The sequence below is a fragment of the Nansenia antarctica genome, assembly GCF_963989245.1.
Source record: "Nansenia antarctica genome assembly, chromosome: 4".
NCBI classification, from domain to species: domain Eukaryota; kingdom Metazoa; phylum Chordata; class Actinopteri; order Argentiniformes; family Microstomatidae; genus Nansenia; species Nansenia antarctica.
Genome location: NC_137689.1, coordinates 4032089 through 4054051, shown reverse-complemented (window position 1 = coordinate 4054051; position 21963 = coordinate 4032089). Strand labels below are relative to the sequence as shown.

Below are 21963 nucleotides of genomic sequence, written 5' to 3'. Positions count from 1 at the left end.
ACTCTCCCTCTCTCCCTCTCTCTCTCTCTCTCTTAACTTCCTATATGCTATGACTGCATATATGGTCTGTGAAGAGCATATCAGCATATCATTGATTAGACTATCCCCCTGAATGTTAGAAATGCTGCTACTGATAATCTTTAAAAAAAAACTAAAAGAAAACAACTAACGGAGATAGAAATGGACAGTATAACCAGCTTCAATATTTTCTAAGGGTTGAGGTGATTTGAAGATGATCCCAGATGTCTTGCGTTACCCCAAGACGTCCTGAGACCTTGGAGGCTGATTGCTCTCTAAGAAGGGCAACTGTCGCATCCACAAGGCTAGTCTCTGGTGAAACCTGTCTCTCCATGGCAGCTGTCCTGTTTACACAGCATAGAGGTGTGTGTGTGTGTGCGTGCGCTTATGTGTGTGTGGTCCATGCTTGTTCATGCACACATACAGTATGTATGCTTGCATGCATCATGCATGTGTTCGTGGGCACGGCGAGTTATTTGTCCATCAACGCAATGCATCTGATCGCAGTAACAGCAGCAGCGGCAGAGAAATGCCTTAATGCGCCCAATTCTCCTTCATAGGGCATCAAAGGGCAGCTCATGCATTATGCATGAAGGACGGGACCAAATAAAAGCTAAAGCATTATCCAGGTTTCTTTTTTTAAAAGATGGAATTATTAAAAGTCCCCTGCACAATCACCTCCTCATTAGGACCCTCATTAAAAGCCTGATTTTTTTTAAAAAACGACACAAAAAACCAAACAGAATTTGTCGCATCAGCCCACAAAAGATAACAGGAGAGAACAAGAGCCTGAGTAGGAAAATTCAATGTTGTCCCTTAAGTGCATATTAGATCCTTAATACATATTTTCGATTATGTCGGAATGGAGTTTTTTCTAAAGCAGGACTTCAGTAGTGAGGATCTGCAGTAGCCTGAAGCAGTCAGACAGACAGTCCAGATGCAGAGAAGGATAAGGGGATGTGGACAGAATCACCTTGTAGAGCTGGCAGGAGCCTAATAAAAGATTTAACTCTCGGGGTGCGGTGGTCAGATTATAGAGGAGGAAGGTCGACGTAGGAAGTCACCCCCCGGGTGCAGGTCAGACGTCAGACGCCCTTCTCAGACACGCGCAAACACACTTCAGTCACTCTGACATGAACCTGACCTGACGCAGGATATTGATATATTGTCACAGTGTTCTATACTGGAGCTGTGTATGAATGCACTGTATTTCATGTTCACCAACTGGCCTGTGTTTGGGTATTAATTCACGTTAAAATGTAGTGTGTGTGTGTGTGTGTGTGTGTGTGTGTGTGTGTGTGTGTGCGTGTGTGCGTGTGTGCGTGCGTGCGTGCGTGCGTGCGTGCGTGCGTGCGTGCGTGCGTGCGATCACCAAAGAGGCTGTATTATGAAGTATTACTGCTTGATTTAATTAGAAATTAAGGATTAGAAGATGATTAGATGATGATTTTTTTGAAAATGAAAGATTGTTATGAGTCAATGGAGTTCTCCTAAAGCTGGCATTAGTATTCCAAAGCAGAACTTTTGAGAATGATGATGGCTAAGAAATTAAAAGTGACTGACATCACTTACTATAATATTGTAGCCCGTTGGCCTAAAACGGGTTGGATTCTCTGACATGTAGGCTAGGCCTACGGTTGGGTGATTCTGTTCTGCTGTGGCTATTCACCTTTAGTTCTGACGGACCCTCCTGAGAGAGGCTTGAGCCAGCGGCTGCCCCGCCGTGATGTCTCTGGGCTGACATTCTGGCTCAGTTTCCACCGCTGTGAGTCTGGGTGAATGGGCATAGGTGACCTGGAGCTGCCAGACTAGTCTGTTCAGTCTTATCAGACGCAAGGCAGTGGAGAGGAGGAGTGCTGCTTTCACTACAGACGCACGTCAACAGAGTGAATGTGAGGGGAGAATGAACTGGCTCTCATTGTGTCTCCTTCATCATGCGTGGCCTCGGCTGGATGGAGAGCTGGAGAGGCAGGGGGGGGGGGTTAGGCTACGCTGGTCTGAAGCCAGGGAAGAAACCGTGTGTGTGTGTGTGTGTGTGTGTGGTTAGGCTAGCTGGTGGTTAGGGGCCGTCAGATGGCCCACATCTCCAAGAGAAAGGCTAAACTGTTAGCAAGGTGTCGCTCCATATCTGCTATTATCGGTAGCCGCTCAATATGGAGACAGCGTTGCTTTTTGTACCCTTAGAGTAGGCCTAGATACTGTGTTACAGTAATGCTGTTGTTTCTGTTAACCCACATTTGAAACATCCTCTGTGTTGATGATATTATATGTAATTTTAATAATAATTTTGCCATTTAGCAGACGCTTTTATCCAAAGCGACTTACAATTACGAATTACAGGGACATTCCCCCTGGAGTAACTGAGGGCTAAGTGCCTTACCCAAGGGCACACTAGTAGTGGTGTGGCTTCAGGCGGGATTTGAACTCACAACCTTCCGATCCCAAGTCCAACTCACTATCCACTAGACCACCACTACCCCCTATGTACACTATGTGTACGATGGTTGCTGTCCAGTCACAAACGTAAATGAATGTCTCCCAATGAACTGATGACTGCACTGTTAGTGTTTGTCCTTAATGCACTTTGTACTTATGTGGACATAAATAAAGCATTTCAAATGTGTGTGTGTGTGTGTGTGTGTATCAAAAACAAAAGAAGGCTTAAATGATACACAGTAATGAAAAAGGGTTTGATTGATACTCTGTATAGGTACGGTTGCAGATTACTGAAGATGTTTTGTGAGTGTTTGCTAATGCTGCATCAGAACCAGGATGAACCTGTATTGGGAGATTGTGACGTTAGAATTATAAGGTTCTATCTCCATTTTTGTCAAAATTGAGTTTTTTACATAATCTGATCCATTAGGTGTTTATTAATGCTTGTGTGGTGTTATTTTTAAAATGTTGACATTTTTCAGTTAGTAATTCATAAAATACAAAGGTTCCATCTCACAAAACATAATGGAATGTAACAACTTTGACACTCAATATCTCTGAACTACCCTAAACGGAGATTCTAGAACCTTCTCATTCTAAGCTCACGACAGATCATCTGCTGAGGAGCAAGCTGCTCATGAAGGGAAGGGTGTCCTATAGTGAAGACAGGGGACAGTCCTGCCAAGTTTCCATGCAGATCTTTGACCAGCAAATTCAAAAACATTGACCCTCTGGTTTAGCTGAGGCGGTTGTAAGGGCTGGTAGTGATTACAGTAACTTAATTCCATGACATTACCTATTTGTTTAGTTTTTTTATCATGTTTTTATTTGAGTATTTTCACTTTAATGAACCACCAGTAATGAGCAAATAATAATTAAATGGATAATATCAGTATACTGCTCATTTACTGTTGCCTTTTGTTGTCCTATTCGTTATACTAGTTATAGTTATACTAGTGATATTTATACTAGTGATATTTATACTAGTGATATTTATACTAGTGATATTTATACTAGTGATATTTATACTAGTGATATTTATACTAGTGATATTTATACTAGTGATATTCACGGTTCTTGTTCTCCTTATCCTTCCCCCTCCCAAATACAATAAAAAAGGATCAGAAAATATTGAATAGTAAATAATAAAAAAAGAAATAGAAACAAATAAAAACCACAGGCATGTTAAACAAACACTTAAATTGCAGCCAGAGTCAAGCAAACACGTCATAGTCAAACACATCACATCATCTCTGCGGTCAGACACGACCTACTCCCACATACCACAGTCAAACACATATATCATAAAACAGCAAAACAAATATACCATAAAACAACAACATGTCCACGAGCACATTCGCTGCTCCTCACCTCACACGTTCAGTGAAGTAGAGCAAAGGTGACCCCAATTTCATGAACAAGGATTTGCGTTGTGCATTTTTTTGTCACAACAGAACAACAGCCATTCTTCATATTCTCCAGTAAGAGACACTCTTACTTGCAGCTGACTCTCACAGGATGTGAACGCCTGTGCAAATAATCCTCGTATACAAAGACAATACTCTCTAGACAATACTTGCATAAGGCAACGGGATTTAATTGGTATTTGAATGCATGCCACACCGATTTTCTTATGATTCAACAGGATATTGTAACCGGCCCAGATTCCAACATAACATTTGGCTCTTGGCAATGTGGAAATGTGTTTGTCATCGATGTTCAGTGCAGTGGAGTAGTGTATTTCTCTGTGTGATTCCAACCTGAAGCAATTGTACATCTCTCTCTCTCTCCCCTCTCACTTTTTCATTACCTGCAGCGTTACGCCGCTTTCATTTCAGCATTTAGAGGAAATGATTTCTACAGTTATATTTAGACAAACAGGGGTCTGGGTCAGTGAACCCATCAGAGCCTTTTTTCTGTGGGGTTTTATCTTCCTCTCCAGTCATCTCAATGCTTCAAACCCTCCCTGTGTGTCTGTCCCCTCTTGTGTTTCTACAGAAGAAGGTGGTCGAGCAGCTGCGTAAAGACCTGCTGGTCAAACAGGAGCCTGACCTCCAGCCTCAGACCCAGACCCAGCCTCAGCCCCAGACTCTGACCCCGCCACAACCCCAGCACCCTGTACCTCCGGACGGGAAGGCCTCGGCCCTGCCCACCCTCCACACTCCTCCCTCCCTACCCTCGCCTGAGAATCTGAGCACGCCACAGGTACGCACACACACGACACTCTTGTCTTAAAGACTCTTTAGTCACATTTTTTCATGACTCAGGGGTGCAAACTTGTCACCTTTTAGCCGTTTTAGCCGTTTTTACCTCAAAATTTTACCCCAATTTTCATAAATGTTCTTTGTTTTCAGGCCAAAAACAAATGTTGTCACCTTTTTGGGCCATCACCAGTTTGCATCCCTGATAAATGTTCATACCTCAAAATGGGCCTGAGATCTGGATGATCCTAGGTGCCATGCCACTCGCTGTGGAGATCCAGCTGTATGCCTTAGACACCCTTGAATGGAAAAAAGATGAGCACCAAATGAAAACCAGTGAATTAGACACATATTTTCCATTCATTTTGGGTTTAAGGAAAAAATACCACAAATGTAATCGGATGTGGATTCATTTCTACTACATTAGACCCCTTTTCATGAAGTACGAAAACAAACAGCACAAACTTTGATTTCGACCCTATCTCTTTAATTCCCGGTCCCCCGGTTGTTGTTGATTGCGACCCTAAACTTGTCCTCGACTTGTATTGATCTGTTGTGACAGAACACGATGACAATCACGCCAGTGATCGCCACTAAGACTCTACCTCTGGTGCTGAAAGCCGCCGCCACCGCTACCATGTCCACCTCGGCTGTCACGCCTCAGCCGTCCGTCGTCGCCATGGTCACCACCGTCGTCGGCAACAACGCCGCTCCCAAGACCGGCGGCGTCCTCCTTCACCCTGACTTGCAAAGCGCACCAATCAACCTTCAGACATCCAGCAAGTTGACCAATCAGGGAATAGAGGCGGTCCGGATAGTCTCCAAGAACACTGTCGTAGTGAGTACCACGTAACACGGCAATGCAATCAACGTCCCGCTGTCTTGCTTATGAACAACTAACAACAACAAACTACTCCACTTGGTTATCCTAGATGTCCTTGGAGTATTGATAGAGCTGATAGGGTGTGTGTCTTTTTTTTTTATCTGTAAACATTTTGAATTCAAAGGTTCTTTTTGAAATCATGATAGGATTGTGATTAATTATTCACAGCGCGCAGACAGTGGCTGTCTGTTTTAGATAAGGATGACGGCCCTCTAGTGTGCTGCTACTGGGGGATGGCTGGGAATGCTGATTTATACTGAAGTTATTCTCTGCTGTGTGTGTGGGGGGGGGTGGGTGGGGGGTTGTGTGTGTGTGGGCGGGCGTGTGTGTGTGTGGGGGGGGGGGGGGGGGAGGGTGGGTGTGTGTGTGGGTGGGTGGGTTGGTGTGTGTGTGTGTGTGTGTGGGATTATCTGTGTTTGTGTGTACGTGTGTCTGAGCACATTCTCTGATCTGTTTGAGACTGTAGTGGTCTCTATGCCGTGTGTATGTGTGTGTATGTCACATTGTGTGTGTGTCTGTGTCTGTGTCTGTGTGTGTGTGTGTGTGTGTGCGTGCGCAGTTCACTACTGTGCTCACAAGTCTCCCCTCCAGTGTTGTAAACTGGCTGGTTTCATCACAGGTGCACACGGCCACGGCCCAGCCTATCAAAGTCCCCCAGTTTGTCCCCCCGCCCAGACTGACGCCTCGGCCTGCCTTTCTACCACAGGTTCGTCCCCCGTGGATCTGTCCTCTCCCTGCTCACCCCCCACCCCCACCTCCTCCCCCCGAGCATCACAGTCAGGCTTATGACTTATGGCCGCTCCTGCCAACAGGGGGCGATCAATGTTAATGAATTTGCTCATTGACCTTGTTTGCCATTGGTTATTACTGGGGCCAAAAAATGACAGTTTAATGCAATATGGCGGCGCACTGTGCACTGCATCCCATAGATTGATAATAATGTTCTACGCTTGTCTGACCTTCTCAATGCCAAAATTAACTTCCAAGGACGATTGAATTTGATTATTATGCCCCCCCCAAAAGACGGAGGCCCATGTTCCAAAGTTGTTGTTTTTAGCAGTGCCCTCGACCCCCCCCCCACCCCCTTTCAATGGCACGCAATTGTGAATATTGATTGCGTTGGCTGACATCCTGGTGCATCATCTACAGTGCGTTCTTGTTTGTTTGGTGTCCTTCTGTGGTGTGTGTGTGTGTGTGTTTTTGCAGTCATGTGTTTTTGTTCAGGACTGAGGCTTGGCTCCAGACTATTGCGGTGGCAGCTCTCTACCCTCTCTCCCGTTGACCCTTGACCCTTCCCTGACCCTTGACCCTTCCCTGGCTGCGCTATGTGTCTGTGTTTTGCAGCAGTGTTGGTTTCTTACCTTTTTGCTTTGGCTGTTTTATTGATCCACCTGCTGACCCACCTCTTTCTAACCTTTGCTGTGAATATAGCATGCTCTCTCACACTGTTGTTGTGTGACTGTACAGGGAGTTAATCTCAAAGCTATGTAATGGTATATTACCTTATACTTACAGACTCGCCATGGAAACCATGTTTAATTTTTTTGTTAGTTTGAAAAATCGAATTAGTTGACTTCTAATTTGTAACCTCTAAAATGGTTGCCATGGAGTTGAAAAACGATCTGCCTACACTTGCAGTTGAACGTGAACATGAGTAGGTTTCAGGATACCACAGTGGCGTTACCAGCTCTGGTTTGATCAATGCAAGGTTTTACCCACCTTTGGTCACAACAAGATGTTGTCTCATCGTGACGTTAGAATTATACGGTTCTATCTCCATTTTTGTCAAAATTTAGTTTTCTACATAACCAGATCCATTAGGTGTTTATTAATGCCTGTGTGGTGTTATTTTTAAAATGTTGACATTTTTGAGTTAGTAATTCATAAAATACAAAGGTTCCATCTCACAAAACATAATGGAATGTAAAAACTTTGACACTCAATATCTCTGAACTACCCTAAACGGAGATAGAACCTTATCATTCTAAGCTCACGTCATGGTAAATACTCACTCATCTCCCTCCTCCTCTGTCGTTGACCAGGTCCGAATCAAACCAGCCATGCCCTGCCCCACGGTACCCATCGCCCCTGCGCCCCCTCCGCCAATGCTGGCAGCCCCCCAGCTCCTCCAGAGACCCGTCATGTTGACCGCCAAGCTAGCGGCCACATCGCTGCCCTCCGCCGTCGGGCCCATCCACCAGGTACGCATCGTCAACGGCCAGCCCTGCGCCAGCATCACCAAGACCCTGTCCTCCTCCTCCGCCACCGCCCAGCTGACGGGGATCGTCATCACCTCACCAGCCAGCGCCACCACCCCCGTGGCCCTGCAGCAGCACACACACCAGACACTCCAGATCAGCAGCCTCAGACCTGACACCAAGGTGAGGACTGGAGGGTGGATGGGTGGGCGCAGGGCCGGTCCTAGGCATAGGCGAATTAGGCGGTCAATTTTTTTGTCTCTATGAAAATATGTCTCAGCCTACTGTCTCTATTATGCTTCGCGATTAGTCACACCCGCCTCTTGCGAACCAAGCAGTACTGGTGGTGGTAGCGCCCCTAAAACTTGGGGGGGGGGCATCAAATCACACTCTCGCCTAGGGCACCTAAATGCCTAGGACCGGCCCTGGGTGGGCGGGTGGGGGGTATGTGTGGGAGGGATTGGGGTGGTGATAGTAAGAGGGTGGGTTAACTGAGAAGCATAGCCTCGTGATTTGTTTTGCTTCGGTTGTCGTCTATGACGCGTCATTACGACACGTTATTTGAAACGAATGAAACAGTTCATTTTATGCGACTTGACAAATATTAACTAATATCATAATATCACACTATACTGAGCATAGGAAATTGCTCATTATGTATGCTTAATCAGTCCTACAAACTTCACAGGGTTTTACTGGCAGTTTCCAACGACTCCAATAAAAGTATATTCCACTCTCAAGATAAAGAATATTCAGTCAGAAGTGCCTTGGGTAGCACAGAATGACTGTTTGTCAGCCACAAAAGCACACAGCAGTTAGCGTTGCTATTTTGTTTTCATCCCAGGCTTTTCACTCCACTCAATTCGGTCTGCATGGACGCCCTCCTTTGTTGAGGCGCCCGAGCAATTACTTGAGCAGCTGCCATAAGCATTTTTCCGAAGACTGGGTTCATAGATAGAAGTGAATATCGGCCGGCCTCTCTGTAATAACATTCATGAAAGTGAAGCTGCATACTTGCTACTAGCCGCTCTTGTCCTGAGTTGCTGTGCTGTGAAATTACGTGTTTTTCTCCTTGAAAGAGAGACCACTTAGGTCTGCGTCACTTAGAACAAAATGACTCACCAAACAGAACTGGGAGAAAAATAACGCTGAGAAAAATTGAGTATTTATTGATGTATGTTAGATTAGACAAATTCGGTATTGATTACAGAATTACTTTGACTGTCCAATGACCTCATGTTTGTTTTTCTGTTTTTGATTTTTGGTGCTTTTTTCTTTATACTATTGTGTTGTTATTTAAGTAGGCTATGTTCCCTTCTTGTAAAGAAGCTCTGTTTTGTTTGTGAGTTTCTTGTAATCTAAAGCGAAAATGTTTTTCCACTTAAGATACAAAAAATATACAGATACGAGTAAAGAAAAAGAAAAAGTAAAGAAAATGAAGAAAGCAAGTGAAGCAGACATAGAGTAGGCAGGGCTCCCATGGGTCCTTGAAATCCTTGAAAGTTTGTGAATTTGAGGGGGAAAAAATCAAGGTCTTAAAAGTGTTAGAAAATAGACATGGGTCATTGAAAGTGCTTGAATTCCCCTCTCTCTCTCAAATTTGTTTTTATGTATGTACTGTATGTGTTTTTACTTAGCTCGTCAACGAGTAAATAAGTCTCTGTATTGCTTAACTTTACACATATTTCACAATATATTGTTTTGCTGTGCTGTGGTAGAGAAGGCGAGAGACCATCTAGTGTTCACACATTCAAGCCTCTCTTTTTAATTGTTGTCTGAGGGAATTGAGTCTTGAAAGTCCTTGAAAGGTGCTTGAATTTGATGTTCCAGAAGGTGTGTGTGTCACCCTGAGTAGGTGTCTGTCTACAGTGAAACACGGCTCAGTCTGTCGTCTCTGTTTTCCTCCTCCAGACTGTTAAAGCCAAGGGCGGGACTGAGCCAAAGACATCAGCCAGCGTGCCCCACTCTGCACCCCCTACTGTTAGGGGCAGCGCGCCGCCCCTATCCATGCTGATCACTAAACGGGAGGTGAACCCCCAGGTGGGTCTATACATCTATGTGTTATGGTACATGTGGGAATACGGTACATGTGGGAAAACTAGGGTTAGGGTTAGGTGCTACGGTGCTAGGGTTAGGGTTAGGGGTAGGGGTAGGATTAGGGTTATGGTTAGACATGCCAGCATTTACCAAGTCGACGTAGCACCTAACCCTAACCCTAGTTTTCCCACATGTACCGTATTCCCATATGTACCGTAACATATATACTGTGTTCCAGAGAGAAATTCATTCAGTCACAACAGTCAAACACTGGTGTAGGGGCGGCCGTGGCGCATGAGGTAGAGCCGCCGTCTTATGATCGAAAGGTCGGCAGATCGGCGGTTCGAGCCCCGGCTGGCCACATGTCAAAGTGTCCTTGGATACTTGGGAACCCCAAATTGCTCCCAGTGAGCGGGCCGGCCGGCGCCTTGCATGGTAGCCTCGCCATTGGTGTGTTAATATGTGTGTGAATGGGTGAATGAGAGGCCGTTGTAAAGCACTTTGGAATAAGGCACATAATAACAATGTGGTTGGCGTCGAGTTGGCTGGTCTACGTTTGCTGTCTCAGTTTTAATAAGGATTTAATTTCCTGTTTGTCTCCCACAGAAACTGGCTTTCATGGTGTCCTTGGGACTGGTGACATTTGACCATCTGGAAGGTGGGGACGCAGCATATCCCGCATGTTTTTCTGCATGTTTTCTGTGTGTGTGTGTGTGTGTGTGTGTGTGTGTGTGTGTGTGTATTTGTGTGTGTATGTGCGCCCAGCGCGTCAGGAGTGTTATTCACACTACTAACCTGCTCTATGTCTGAACAGAGATCCAGAGTCGGAGGCAGGAACGTAAGAGGAGAACAACAGCCAACCCAGTGTACAGCGGAGCCGTGTATGAGCCTGAGGTACGGTACATAGACCCCATAGGCCCTGAGGTACAGTACATAGATCCTATAGGCCCTGAGGTACAGTACATAGACCCTATAGGCCCTGAGGTACAGTACATAGATCCTATAGGCCCTGAGGTACAGTACATAGACCCCATAGGCCCTGAGGTACAGTACATAGATCCTATAGGCCCTGAGGTACAGTACATAGACCCTATAGGCCCTGAGGTACACTACATAGACCCTATAGGCCCTGAGGTACACTACATAGACCCTATAGGCCCTGAGGTACAGAACATAGATCCTATAGGCCCTGGGGTACAGTACATAGATCCTATAGGCCCTGAGGTACAGAACATAGATCCTATAGGCCCTGAGGTACACTACATAGATCCTATAGGCCCTGAGGTACAGTACATAGATCCTATAGGCCCTGAGGTACAGTACATAGATCCTATAGGCCCTGAGGTACAGTACATAGATCCTATAGGCCCTGAGGTACAGTACATAGACCCTATAGGCCCTGAGGTACACTACATAGATCCTATAGGCCCTGAGGTACAGAACATAGATCCTATAGGCCCTGAGGTACACTACATAGATCCTATAGGCCCTGAGGTACACTACATAGACCCTATAGGCCCTGAGGTACGGTACATAGACCCTATAGGCCCTGAGGTACGGTACATAGACCCTATAGGCCCTGAGGTACACTACATAGATCCTATAGGCCCTGAGGTACAGTACATAGATCCTATAGGCCCTGGGGTACACTACATAGATCCTATAGGCCCTGAGGTACACTACATAGATCCTATAGGCCCTGAGGTACAGTACATAGATCCTATAGGCCCTGAGGTACGGTACATAGACCCTATAGGCCCTGAGGTACACTACATAGATCCTATAGGCCCTGAGGTACAGTACATAGATCCTATAGGCCCTGGGGTACACTACATAGATCCTATAGGCCCTGAGGTACACTACATAGATCCTATAGGCCCTGAGGTACAGTACATAGATCCTATAGGCCCTGGGGTACAGAACATAGATCCTATAGGCACTGAGGTACACTACATAGATCCTATAGGCCCTGAGGTACAGTACATAGACCCTATAGGCCCTGAGGTACAGTACATAGATCCTATAGGCCCTGAGGTACAGTACATAGATCCTATAGGCCCTGGGGTACACTACATAGATCCTATAGGCCCTGAGGTACACTACATAGATCCTATAGGCCCTGAGGTACAGTACATAGATCCTATAGGCCCTGAGGTACGGTACATAGACCCTATAGGCCCTGAGGTACACTACATAGATCCTATAGGCCCTGAGGTACAGTACATAGATCCTATAGGCCCTGGGGTACACTACATAGATCCTATAGGCCCTGAGGTACACTACATAGATCCTATAGGCCCTGAGGTACAGTACATAGATCCTATAGGCCCTGGGGTACAGAACATAGATCCTATAGGCACTGAGGTACACTACATAGATCCTATAGGCCCTGAGGTACAGTACATAGACCCTATAGGCCCTGAGGTACAGTACATAGATCCTATAGGCCCTGAGGTACAGTACATAGATCCTATAGGCCCTGAGGTACAGTACACACCTATGGGACAGTAGGATTAGGACATTATAATGATGTTCTGGTATGTATGCGCAGGCAAACCACAGTTTACAGAGTACAGCTTTATAAACTAAAAGTCTGGAAAGGTCTTACCTTGTACGTACGTAATGTATGTATGTTATGTACAGTATATGTATGTTTGTTTGTCTTCTATTGCAGCTATTCACATGAAATGTAGACCAGGCATTGGTATTGACTCGATAAAACTACGCAGCTAAAAGAAATTGTAACATTCCAATCCATAAAAAAGCGATGTGCAATAAAGTGGAATGATACAGGTAAAAAACTATTGAACACAGTATATCATAATTAATAAATAAATAAAAAGACATAGTACGAAAAAGCACTAAATCACCTTATGCCTCTAATGAGTTCTCCTACCTGTGCTAATTAGAGTCAGCTGGGTTAGTGCATGTTGGTGGGTAAGTACTTCTGCTCTTTGAAGAAGGGTTTCCCACCTCTGAATGCAGGTAAACAAATCATTTGTCACCAAGCTTTCCTGCAAGAAACATCTCATGACGGGTAGAGAGGCAAAGAGCTCTCCCAAGATCTCTGCAACAAGATTGTTGAGCAGCATAGTAATGGCCCTGGTTACCGACGGATTTCTCAACTCCTAAAGGGCTCTGCACACAGCGTGCGATTTCTGTTGCGCGTCAACATTCCATTTTGAAGTTTGAATGGAAGTCTATGAGAACATCGCATTTCAACACACACGGCCCCGATTTTAATCGCACGGCGAAAATTCGATTCCATTCATTTTGAATGGGACAAAGCACACGGCGTGCGAGTTTTGTCGCACTGTCAAATTTGTGCTTTTTCCCATTCAAAATGAATGGAATCGAATTTTCGCCGTGCGATTAAAATCGGGGCCGTGTGTGTTGAAATGCGATGTTCTCATAGACTTTCATTCAAACTTCAAAATGGAATGTTGACGCGCAACAGAAATCGCGCGCTGTGTGCAGAGCCCTTAAATGTTCAAAAAGCACTGTGCTGGCTACTTCCTACTTAAAGCCAGCAAGGGATTTGTCTAGACTGGGTAGAATCTAATTGGACGCATGAACTCAACACAGACGACCTACTACGTATAGTTGCGAAAATTATTTATTCTAATAAGAACACAAACTACAACAAACAAAAGCCGTGAGTATGGCTACACGGTAAAAAAAAACGGAGTGCCCATCCCGTCTGCAATCACCTCCACCTGTGCCGGTGAGCTCACCTTAAATGCTTTCCTGCTCCCATGCTCCACCCAGTGTTCACGAATAAGTATTACAACAAAATAAACAAATAATCGATTTATATATACACACATAATGGCTGCAACAACAAGCACCATTTGGGGCCATTATCTGCAAATGGAAGGAACATCACTCGACCATCAACCAGCCACGCACAGGAGCTCCTCGCAAGATTTCTTTTTTCTCAGAAAGTCAGTCAGAAGAGTAGCCCGAGAGCCAAGGACCACTCGAGCAGAGCAGAGCTCCAGAAAGACCTGGAAAAGCAGCTGTACAGTTTGTCACAAACAAAACAATAGGCAAAGCACTCCACCGCCACGGTCTCCATTTGCGATCACCCCCGGAAGACCCCATTACTGAAGAAAGGGCATGTTGCTACAGAACATTTGGAGAGGCCTGTAAGATCACTGGGAGAATGTAGACGAGACGAGACAAAAATGTAACTTTTCTATAACAATACGATTGCGCCATGTTTGCTTGCAAAGGAGACTTTCGATTGGTTCAAGAGGAAGAAAATGGGCTAAAGGTGTTAAAGGACTGGCCTAGTCAATTTGCCAGACATAAATCCAACAGAACATTTGTGGAAGGAACTGAAGATCAAGATTCACCAGCGGGCAGTGGCGGACTCAGGCTGTTTGAAGGGCAGGGGGGGCGAAAAGAAAAAAAGGGCACCTACTGCACAACATGGGACCCCATCAGTGCACATGGTCAAGTTTAGACCATTGGAAGGGCAGCCAATAGGGCACATCCTCTAATTTTGCCACTTAAAAGGGCACTTTAGTGTGACGTTTTTCAACTGTGGGGGCACATGGTCAAGTTTAGACCATTGGAGGGGCACCAATAGGGCACGTCCTCTCATTTTCGCCACTCAAAAGGGCACTTAAGAGAGACGTTTTTCAACCGTGGGGGCACCAGGAGTCCGCCAGTACCAGCGGCCTGCCCCCCCCCCCCCCCCCGGGATCTTCAAGATTTAAAGACTGTCTGTGTTGAAGAATGGGCCAAAATCCCACCTGATCACTGAGAGATTGGTTTTTCCGTACAGGAAGCGTCTTGAAGCTGTCAATGGAAACAAAGGTTTCTCCACCAAGTATTAAATACATTTCAGTTAGCGTGTTACTTAGCGTAATACTTCTTTCCTGTGACATTCCCCTTTATTGCTAACTTTTTTTTATGGATTGGAGTGTTACGATTTCTTTATCTGTGTAGTTTTTATTGAGTTAATGATCGACATTTCAAGTGAATCTGACCTACATTTCAAGTGAATAGCTGCAATGGAAATATGTTGAATTACAAATGTGTTGATGTGTTGAATACTTAACTAACGTGATGTTAGAATTATAAGGTTCTATCTCCATTTTTGTCAAAATTGAGTTTTTACATAATCTGATCCATTAGGTGTTTATTAATGCCTGTGTGGTGTTATTTTTAAAATGTTGACATTTTTGAGTTAGTAATTCATAAAATACAAAGGTTCCATCTCACAAAACATAATGGAATGTAAAAACTTTGACGCTCAATATCTCTGAACTGCCCTAGACGGAGATAGAACCTTATCATTCTAAACGGAGATAGAACCTTATCATTCTAAACGGAGATAGAACCTTATCATTCTAAGCTCACAACTTATTTCCCCCACTGTATATAGAGGGGCTCTGCTGTGAGAGAATGTTACCAAAGTGTCCCGTCTCTGTTTGCAGCGTAAGAAGACTGCAGTGACGTACCTAAACTCGCCTCTACAACACCAAGGCACCAGGAAGAGAGGTCAGTATGAGTCTCCTGTCAACACGCATCATCAAACACAACTGCAAGTGTTATGTGGAATGTCAAACATTGTAATCTTTTAAACACCACAATGTCTTTAGGACACACACACACACACACACACACACACACAAACACATGCCAGACAGACAGGCAGTGTTCTCCTGTCATCTCATAACTGTGGATAGTCTGCGGCGTTGTTTTATACTGTGATACCGTCTCGTGTTAAACTTGCGGCTCCTTGCTCGCTAACATGCTAATGCTAATGCTATGTATGTGCACAGTAGTAGCTCTCTTGCTCTTTCCCTCCTCCTGCTTTGACATATGTGACACGGTCTAATGTTTTGGTCCTCATGTCGGGATCCGATGTAATGATCAGACTTTTCTTTCGAAAAATTTGAATCCATTTCCACGTTGTTGAAAATCAACGACACATCGCTAGTCAACTAACACGGCTTGTTTTGTGAGCCTGCTAACAATGTAAAGTAGTGTTATAGTTAACTAGGTAGCAGTGGGGGGATTACTCACTGATTCTATCGCGTTGTTGCAGTGTTTTGGCTTGACTAGCGAGTCTGTGTTGTGATTCTCGACAACGTTGAAACGTATTTCCGTGTTTCAAAAGAAAAGTCAGAACATTTGGATTCAGGTTCGCCGACATGCGGACCAAAAGACTAGAATGTGTCACATATCTTGACCCTCTCAGTAAGTTGGCTCCTAACCCCACCCCTGCTCTGACCTGATTGGTCAGGATGGCTTCCTAGCGCTGGTCTGTCTGTACTGTATGTGTTCACCCCAGGATTCTGCCAAGCAAAACGCACCGTGGACGGGAGCCATATCTCTGTCTGAGTGCTGTAGGGCATGCCAAGTCAGACCTCACTATTAATTAGTTTGTAACAGGCTTAACAGCCTTGTTATGCAACGGACTCAGTCGGTAGGCTACACAGAGGTTATGCGGGTGGAAAATCGAGAAGTAATTGTCCTCGTACGAACCTAGCATTTGTTTTTTCCGTGATCAGGCTGTATATAGCTTTCCTTACTCACATCCTATAGAACCTACACGGAAGCAACAGTGATTCAAAGTGACTGTAGAACACTCTGAAAGCCTTTCTTTTTTACGTTCATTGTAGGTTGATGTGGAATATGTTTCGCCGTTTTTTGCTCTGCGGATGATAAATAAGCAGCTTTATTTCGTGCTTTGACCTCGACTAATTCACTGTCAGCTTTGCTCAGCTCTCCCTTTGCTCCTGACCCTACTGCACGCCGTATCCCCCCACGCTGTGTACTAACACTACTATCTGTGCTCCCTCCTCCTCCTCCTCCTCCTTTCTCTGCGCTAGCCAATGAGGACCCCTTGTCACAGGTATGTCAGAGGTTGATGTTTTTGTTTGTTTTCATTTTGTTCTCCTCCCCCCTTTTTTCCTTTTTTTTTCCTTTTTTTCTTTTTTTCCGTGTCTCATCTTGTCACCCAGGTCGCCCTCCTAAAATCAACAACAGTGTTCCGGAGCTGGGTCTTCTTCTTCACACCCCAACATCCCCCACCACCTCCAGCAGTCATTCCTCAGCCTCCCCGGCCCCCCATGACCGGCCCGAGAGGGGGGGCTCTCACTTCCTTGTTCACCACCCCCACCACCACCACCACACCCTCCCTCTGCCTAGCCCCAGCTCCGGGGATGTAAGTAGCTGTTGGAGAGACCAAATGCACCTACCTACCAGGACTAGGAAGAAAAAATCCTAAAAAACAAATCCCCCCCATCTAATCTGCCCAACACTGGCATCTATCTACCTGAGGCCTGCCTACCTGTGGATTCAGGATATCTGCTATCAGCCTCTCACAGCCCATATCTCCCTACAAAAAAAAGTTCCACATCCATTAACTCTCATAACCCCATAACCATTACATCATTCATTCATTATCCTGTGACAATGTATGTGTACTGGTGTTCATAACCTTACAAAGTGAACAGTCCCCTACCCTACACTTCCTCTGAGGAGGACATGTGAAATCAGAGACTCTGGCCTCCGTGCTGTTAACAGACAGTGGTGTTCTGGGACGGCTTAGGGAGCTAGTGGTATGGCTCATACTGATAGCTGTGTTCTACCTAAACCAGAAACATAATCTGCAGTCTTCCAGAGAAATAATTAGGGTAGCGTGAACCCCCCAATGAATGCCTACAAACACCCTGAGAACAAGTCTTAATAAAGAGAGAGAACCTATAGGACTTAGTAGGAAGATAAAGACAGTAAGGTTGAACAAGCCCCTCGTCCAATAAAAGGATTAAAGTCCCTCCCCCTCTAGTCCGACAGACAGCTTATGATAGGTTGGGAGCGGTAATAGTGGCCGGGGATACTGATTGGTGCCATTCTTCCTGACAGGGAGACATCCATGAGGACTTCTGCACTGTGTGCAGACGCAGTGGTCAGTTGCTCATGTGTGACACGTGTGCACGCGTTTACCATCTGGACTGCCTCGCTCCAGCCTTGAAAACCATTCCCAAGGGCATGTGGATCTGCCCCAAATGTCAAGACCAGGTAACAGCAGCAATCTGTCCCTGTAGTCTCAAGTCGCGCAGTGTAAACACTCCAAAGCGGTTCCAAGGCCAGTTTTAGTCTGAATGCAAGATGCTAGATAGAGCGTTAGCTTGCCAGCCCCTTGATTATCAAAGCCAGTTCATAAGAGGGTTGATATTTCCGACGTGAAGCCAGCCCCCCATAACCTCACATACCCCCTAGTCGTATAGTTCTCTCCGCTTTTTCCGAGTATTTGACTGTTCCAAGCTTTGTAAGATCCACCAAAAGGTTTTTGAACACACATGAGTCATCGTACACTGAGACACGGCTCATGCTTTTCACTCCATTTATTTGTACACAATGCATCTTGCGCTGTCATCTTGATTCTTTCTTTTTTTTGTCCTTCTTGTCCGTCTGGTCTTTGGAAGTTATGTTGACTGGAAGTGCTGCAGAGGTGTGTCTTTGTGTGTGGCCTTGGGTCATTTGTAGCTTGTGGAGTACTTGGGGAGTTTGACAGTCTCTTGCATGTTAAGACTCCAAACTTTGATAGAGGAAGTGTGGGAGAAAAGACGGGTCGATATTACTCACAACATATCCAATATATGATAACTAATAATCCTTTGCTTCATTATCTTTTCTCTCTCTGTCCTAAATTCATGACTTCAGCATTCTAAGGCCACTATTTTAAAAAAACATCTAAAATTGGATATGGGGGAGAAATCGGCCGATTCAAAATAATATACTGTACATTTGAACTCTATAAGTGCATTTCAGTTCATGTCTCTCACACTGAATTCGAGACAAACTACTGAGACATAATATTGTAATAGTAGATGGTGGTGTGGTTTTAGCATTATCATGATAAGACTTAAGCTTATTCATTAGAAGCAGAGGTAATATTTGTTATGTTTCATTCTAGGAACATTATGGTGAAACCCAACAGTATAGTGGTAGACATGGATGAATATGTTCTGTCTTTTCCTCTTTAGATCTTGAAGAAAGAAGATGCTATTCAGTGGCCTGGAACCCTGGCCATTGTCCATTCCTACATAGCATATAAAGCAGGTAAAGAACCCTGGCCACGAGCTCCCATCACAGGGCTCCCACGGGTCCTTGAAATCCTTGAATGTTTGTGAATTTGAGAAAAAAAAATCAAGGCCTTAAAAGTTTTTGAAAATCGACATGGGTCATTGAAAGTGCTTGAATTCTCCTCTCTCTCTCTCTCTCTTTCTCTCTCTTTCTCTCTCTCTCTCTCTCTCTCTCTCTCTCTCTTTCTCTCTCTCTTTCTCTCTCTCTCTGTCTCTCTCTCTCTCTCTCTTTCTCTCTCTCTCTCTCTCTCTCTCTCTCTCTCTCTCTCTCTCTCTCTCTCTCTCTCTCTCTCTCTCTCTCTCCCCCAAAAATGTAGAAGGGAATAAAACAACCATACTAGTTGCTAAGGTTAATTAGTTAGCTAGATTTTAAACCGACATAACGCTGTTAGATTTGAAAACCGTTCATGGTCATTCCTATTATATACATTCTCATCTGGATCTGTCTCAAACTATGCCGTGGTGGGCCCTTGAATTTGAAGGAATTGAGTCTTGAAAGTCCTTGAAAGGTGCTTGAATTTGATGTTTCAGAAGGTGTGGGAACCCTGCCATCAGAAAGAAGAGCGTCCTCAACGCTGCTGTGTGTGAGCTAATCGCTAACCCTGTGCTATCTCTACCTTCTTCCTGAAAAGCTAAAGAAGAGGAGAAGCAGAAACTGGCCAAGTGGAGCTCGGACCTGAAGCAGGAGAGAGAGCAGCTAGAACAAAGAGTCAAACAGCTCAACAACTCCATAACGGTGAGTGAGCATCATGGGAGCCCAAGTCAAGTGCATCTAAACAGCATAGGAAGCGGACGGTTTATTCGGATGGTAGATGAGGTGTTAAATTGCTTAGATCAGAAGAAGAAGAAAAAAACATTATCCTGCTTTATTTATATTATGTATGCAGAAAAATAAAGGTTAAATAATAGAGGAGGGCTACCTACCCTGGACAAAGCCCACTGTCTAGCGCTACTGTAAAACTATCTGTGTTTGTTAGCATTAATAAATTATTAATGGCTAATGGGCTAATGTTTGTCTCTATTTCCCCTCCTAAAGAGATGTATGGAGACGAAGAACACTACCCTGGCTCGTCAGAGGGACATGCAGGGCTCCCTGGAGAAGATCAAAGGCCTGGTGTGTCTCATCCAGGGCATGGACCTCCGCCCTGCTCCTCCTGTGGCACCCACGCCTCCCTCTCAGACCGCGGGCATGACCAACGGTGGAACGGACTGTGCCAGCGTTGACAACACAGAGGACACGAGTTCTCCAGAGGATACCAACAAAAACACAACCAACAACAGCAACAACACCAACAACAGTGTTGATGACCTGAACAACAACACTGAAGGGGTAGGAGAGGCGAAGGAGGAGCAGGAGGAGGAGCAGGAGGAAGAGAAGGAGAACAAGGAGAAGAAGGAGAAGGAGGTAGAAAGCCTCAACAGCAGCAGCAGCCTCAGCAAAGCCCCCTCCTCCCCCCAGACTCTGGCCCTGGCCCCTGTGGATGTGACGGAGGGTGCAAAATAACACCCACCAAAACCTGGGTTCACATTATGGAACCCCCCCCCAACATATTGAGAGAGAGAGAGAGGAACAGAGAAAAAAACACTCCATGAAGTTGCCCAAAGTTGCCAATCAATTTTACACACACTGACATCTCTATATTTTGGTGGTTGTAATTGTAGATGTGTATTATTGAATTGTCTCTAAAAAGGGACATATATTATGAGTCGTCATTTGTCAGGCTGACAAATGGATAGGGGACAAAAAGGAGGGTGAATTCTGTACCAGTGGTATGCCAATCGCGGTCAAAGAATATGAGTAAAAAGTATGCTGGTATTGACATTCTTACTACTAATAAGTATAACAATAATAATAGTAATAAACATCACACCAACGTGTGCCTGCAACAGTCGCCGTAGCGCCTCTTCGTGGGGACGGTCGGTCTCCTAGGAGACCGAGTCTGCAGCTTCGGCGGGGAGATGGAACAGAGATGTCCAAAGACAACCCTCCCAACATCTGCCTGCCCCAGAAGACCCTGAAGACCCGCCGCCACCAAACAGTACAACACTTAACTCCAGCAACAATGGAAAATAACCTTCAACCAAACCACCACAGAAACAAACGGCTTGGAATTTGGGGAAAAACTGTACTAGGGGGACACGGTCTGTTTTGCTGCAGTATTTTGTTGACAGTGTGTAAAACCACTGAAGTATTGCCTGAGGGATTCCATTTGTCCCAAATCACACTTTTTGTCTTACAAGAGCTCCCGCCCGCCCACCTCCACTTCTCATTACACCCCCACCTGAACCATAACCATAACCACCAAACATCCTGCTTGTTGACATGACATCACTGCATCAAGTTACACCACACGACAAGGGGAGGAGCTTGGGGCCAGCTTCACGTTCAAGCGGTATCCACTGTCGCGTCAGTGCCGCACAGGATCCACACAGACAGAGAGACAGACAGACAGACAGAACAGCATTAGCTGTAGCTTGAGATGAGCGGTCTTAAAAGCCACATTCACATGGACTTGTATGTTTCACTGACTTTCTCATTGCAACCTAAACATTACCGTGTGTTGCATTCTTCATCTTGAAGTTTAACCAGCTGTAGGATGGAATAGGCATTAATCAGGCTGTAGATAATAGGAATGATATGATCTACCAATTTTTGTATTGATTAATTCTGTGACAAACAAAAGCTGGAATTCATTTGAGTGAATATACAGTCCATATGAATGCAGCTTTAGGCATGCAAGGGGAACTAGGGATGAAGCATAATCTATCGCTTCAAGTGTTGTGGAGAAGGTTATTTGTTTCATTTTGTCACGGCCCCTGAGATCTGTTACAAAGAGAAACAAACTGGGGGGAATCTATTTATATTCAGGTCTTCCTTGTTTTCATACATCAAAATATGCTACGGTACTTCAGTGCTTTTCTTGTTTCATATGACTCTAATAAAAGGTATTCGACCAGGAAAAAACACCATGTAAATAGCTTTCTTTTTTTGAGGTGATAATGTTCCTGTGTTTGATTTATTTGTTGAATTTTGAACTGCCAAATGCTATTGTATCCAAAAACAGCAGGGAAACAGTCTTATT

The 21963-nt window shown here is 44.9% G+C and overlaps 1 protein-coding gene across 1 annotated transcript in view; it reads left to right on the top strand.

Moving 5' to 3' along the window:
• phf21aa (PHD finger protein 21Aa) overlaps nucleotides 1-20600 on the top strand; it is a gene marked incomplete at its 5' end in the record, with an annotated part of 39146 nt that extends 18546 nt beyond the window's left edge. Inside the window, 13 exons of the mRNA XM_080528637.1 lie at nucleotides 4453-4659; nucleotides 5218-5490; nucleotides 6158-6244; nucleotides 7581-7919; nucleotides 9648-9776; nucleotides 10380-10431; nucleotides 10588-10667; nucleotides 15221-15284; nucleotides 16754-16956; nucleotides 17658-17813; nucleotides 18782-18857; nucleotides 19513-19616; nucleotides 19917-20600. Of these exons, the coding sequence (XP_080384763.1) occupies nucleotides 4453-4659; nucleotides 5218-5490; nucleotides 6158-6244; nucleotides 7581-7919; nucleotides 9648-9776; nucleotides 10380-10431; nucleotides 10588-10667; nucleotides 15221-15284; nucleotides 16754-16956; nucleotides 17658-17813; nucleotides 18782-18857; nucleotides 19513-19616; nucleotides 19917-20384 (2238 nt within the window). The 3' untranslated portion in view covers nucleotides 20385-20600. The remainder of the gene's footprint in view (nucleotides 1-4452; nucleotides 4660-5217; nucleotides 5491-6157; nucleotides 6245-7580; nucleotides 7920-9647; nucleotides 9777-10379; nucleotides 10432-10587; nucleotides 10668-15220; nucleotides 15285-16753; nucleotides 16957-17657; nucleotides 17814-18781; nucleotides 18858-19512; nucleotides 19617-19916) is intronic.
• Nucleotides 20601-21963: the final 1363 nt, after the last annotated feature.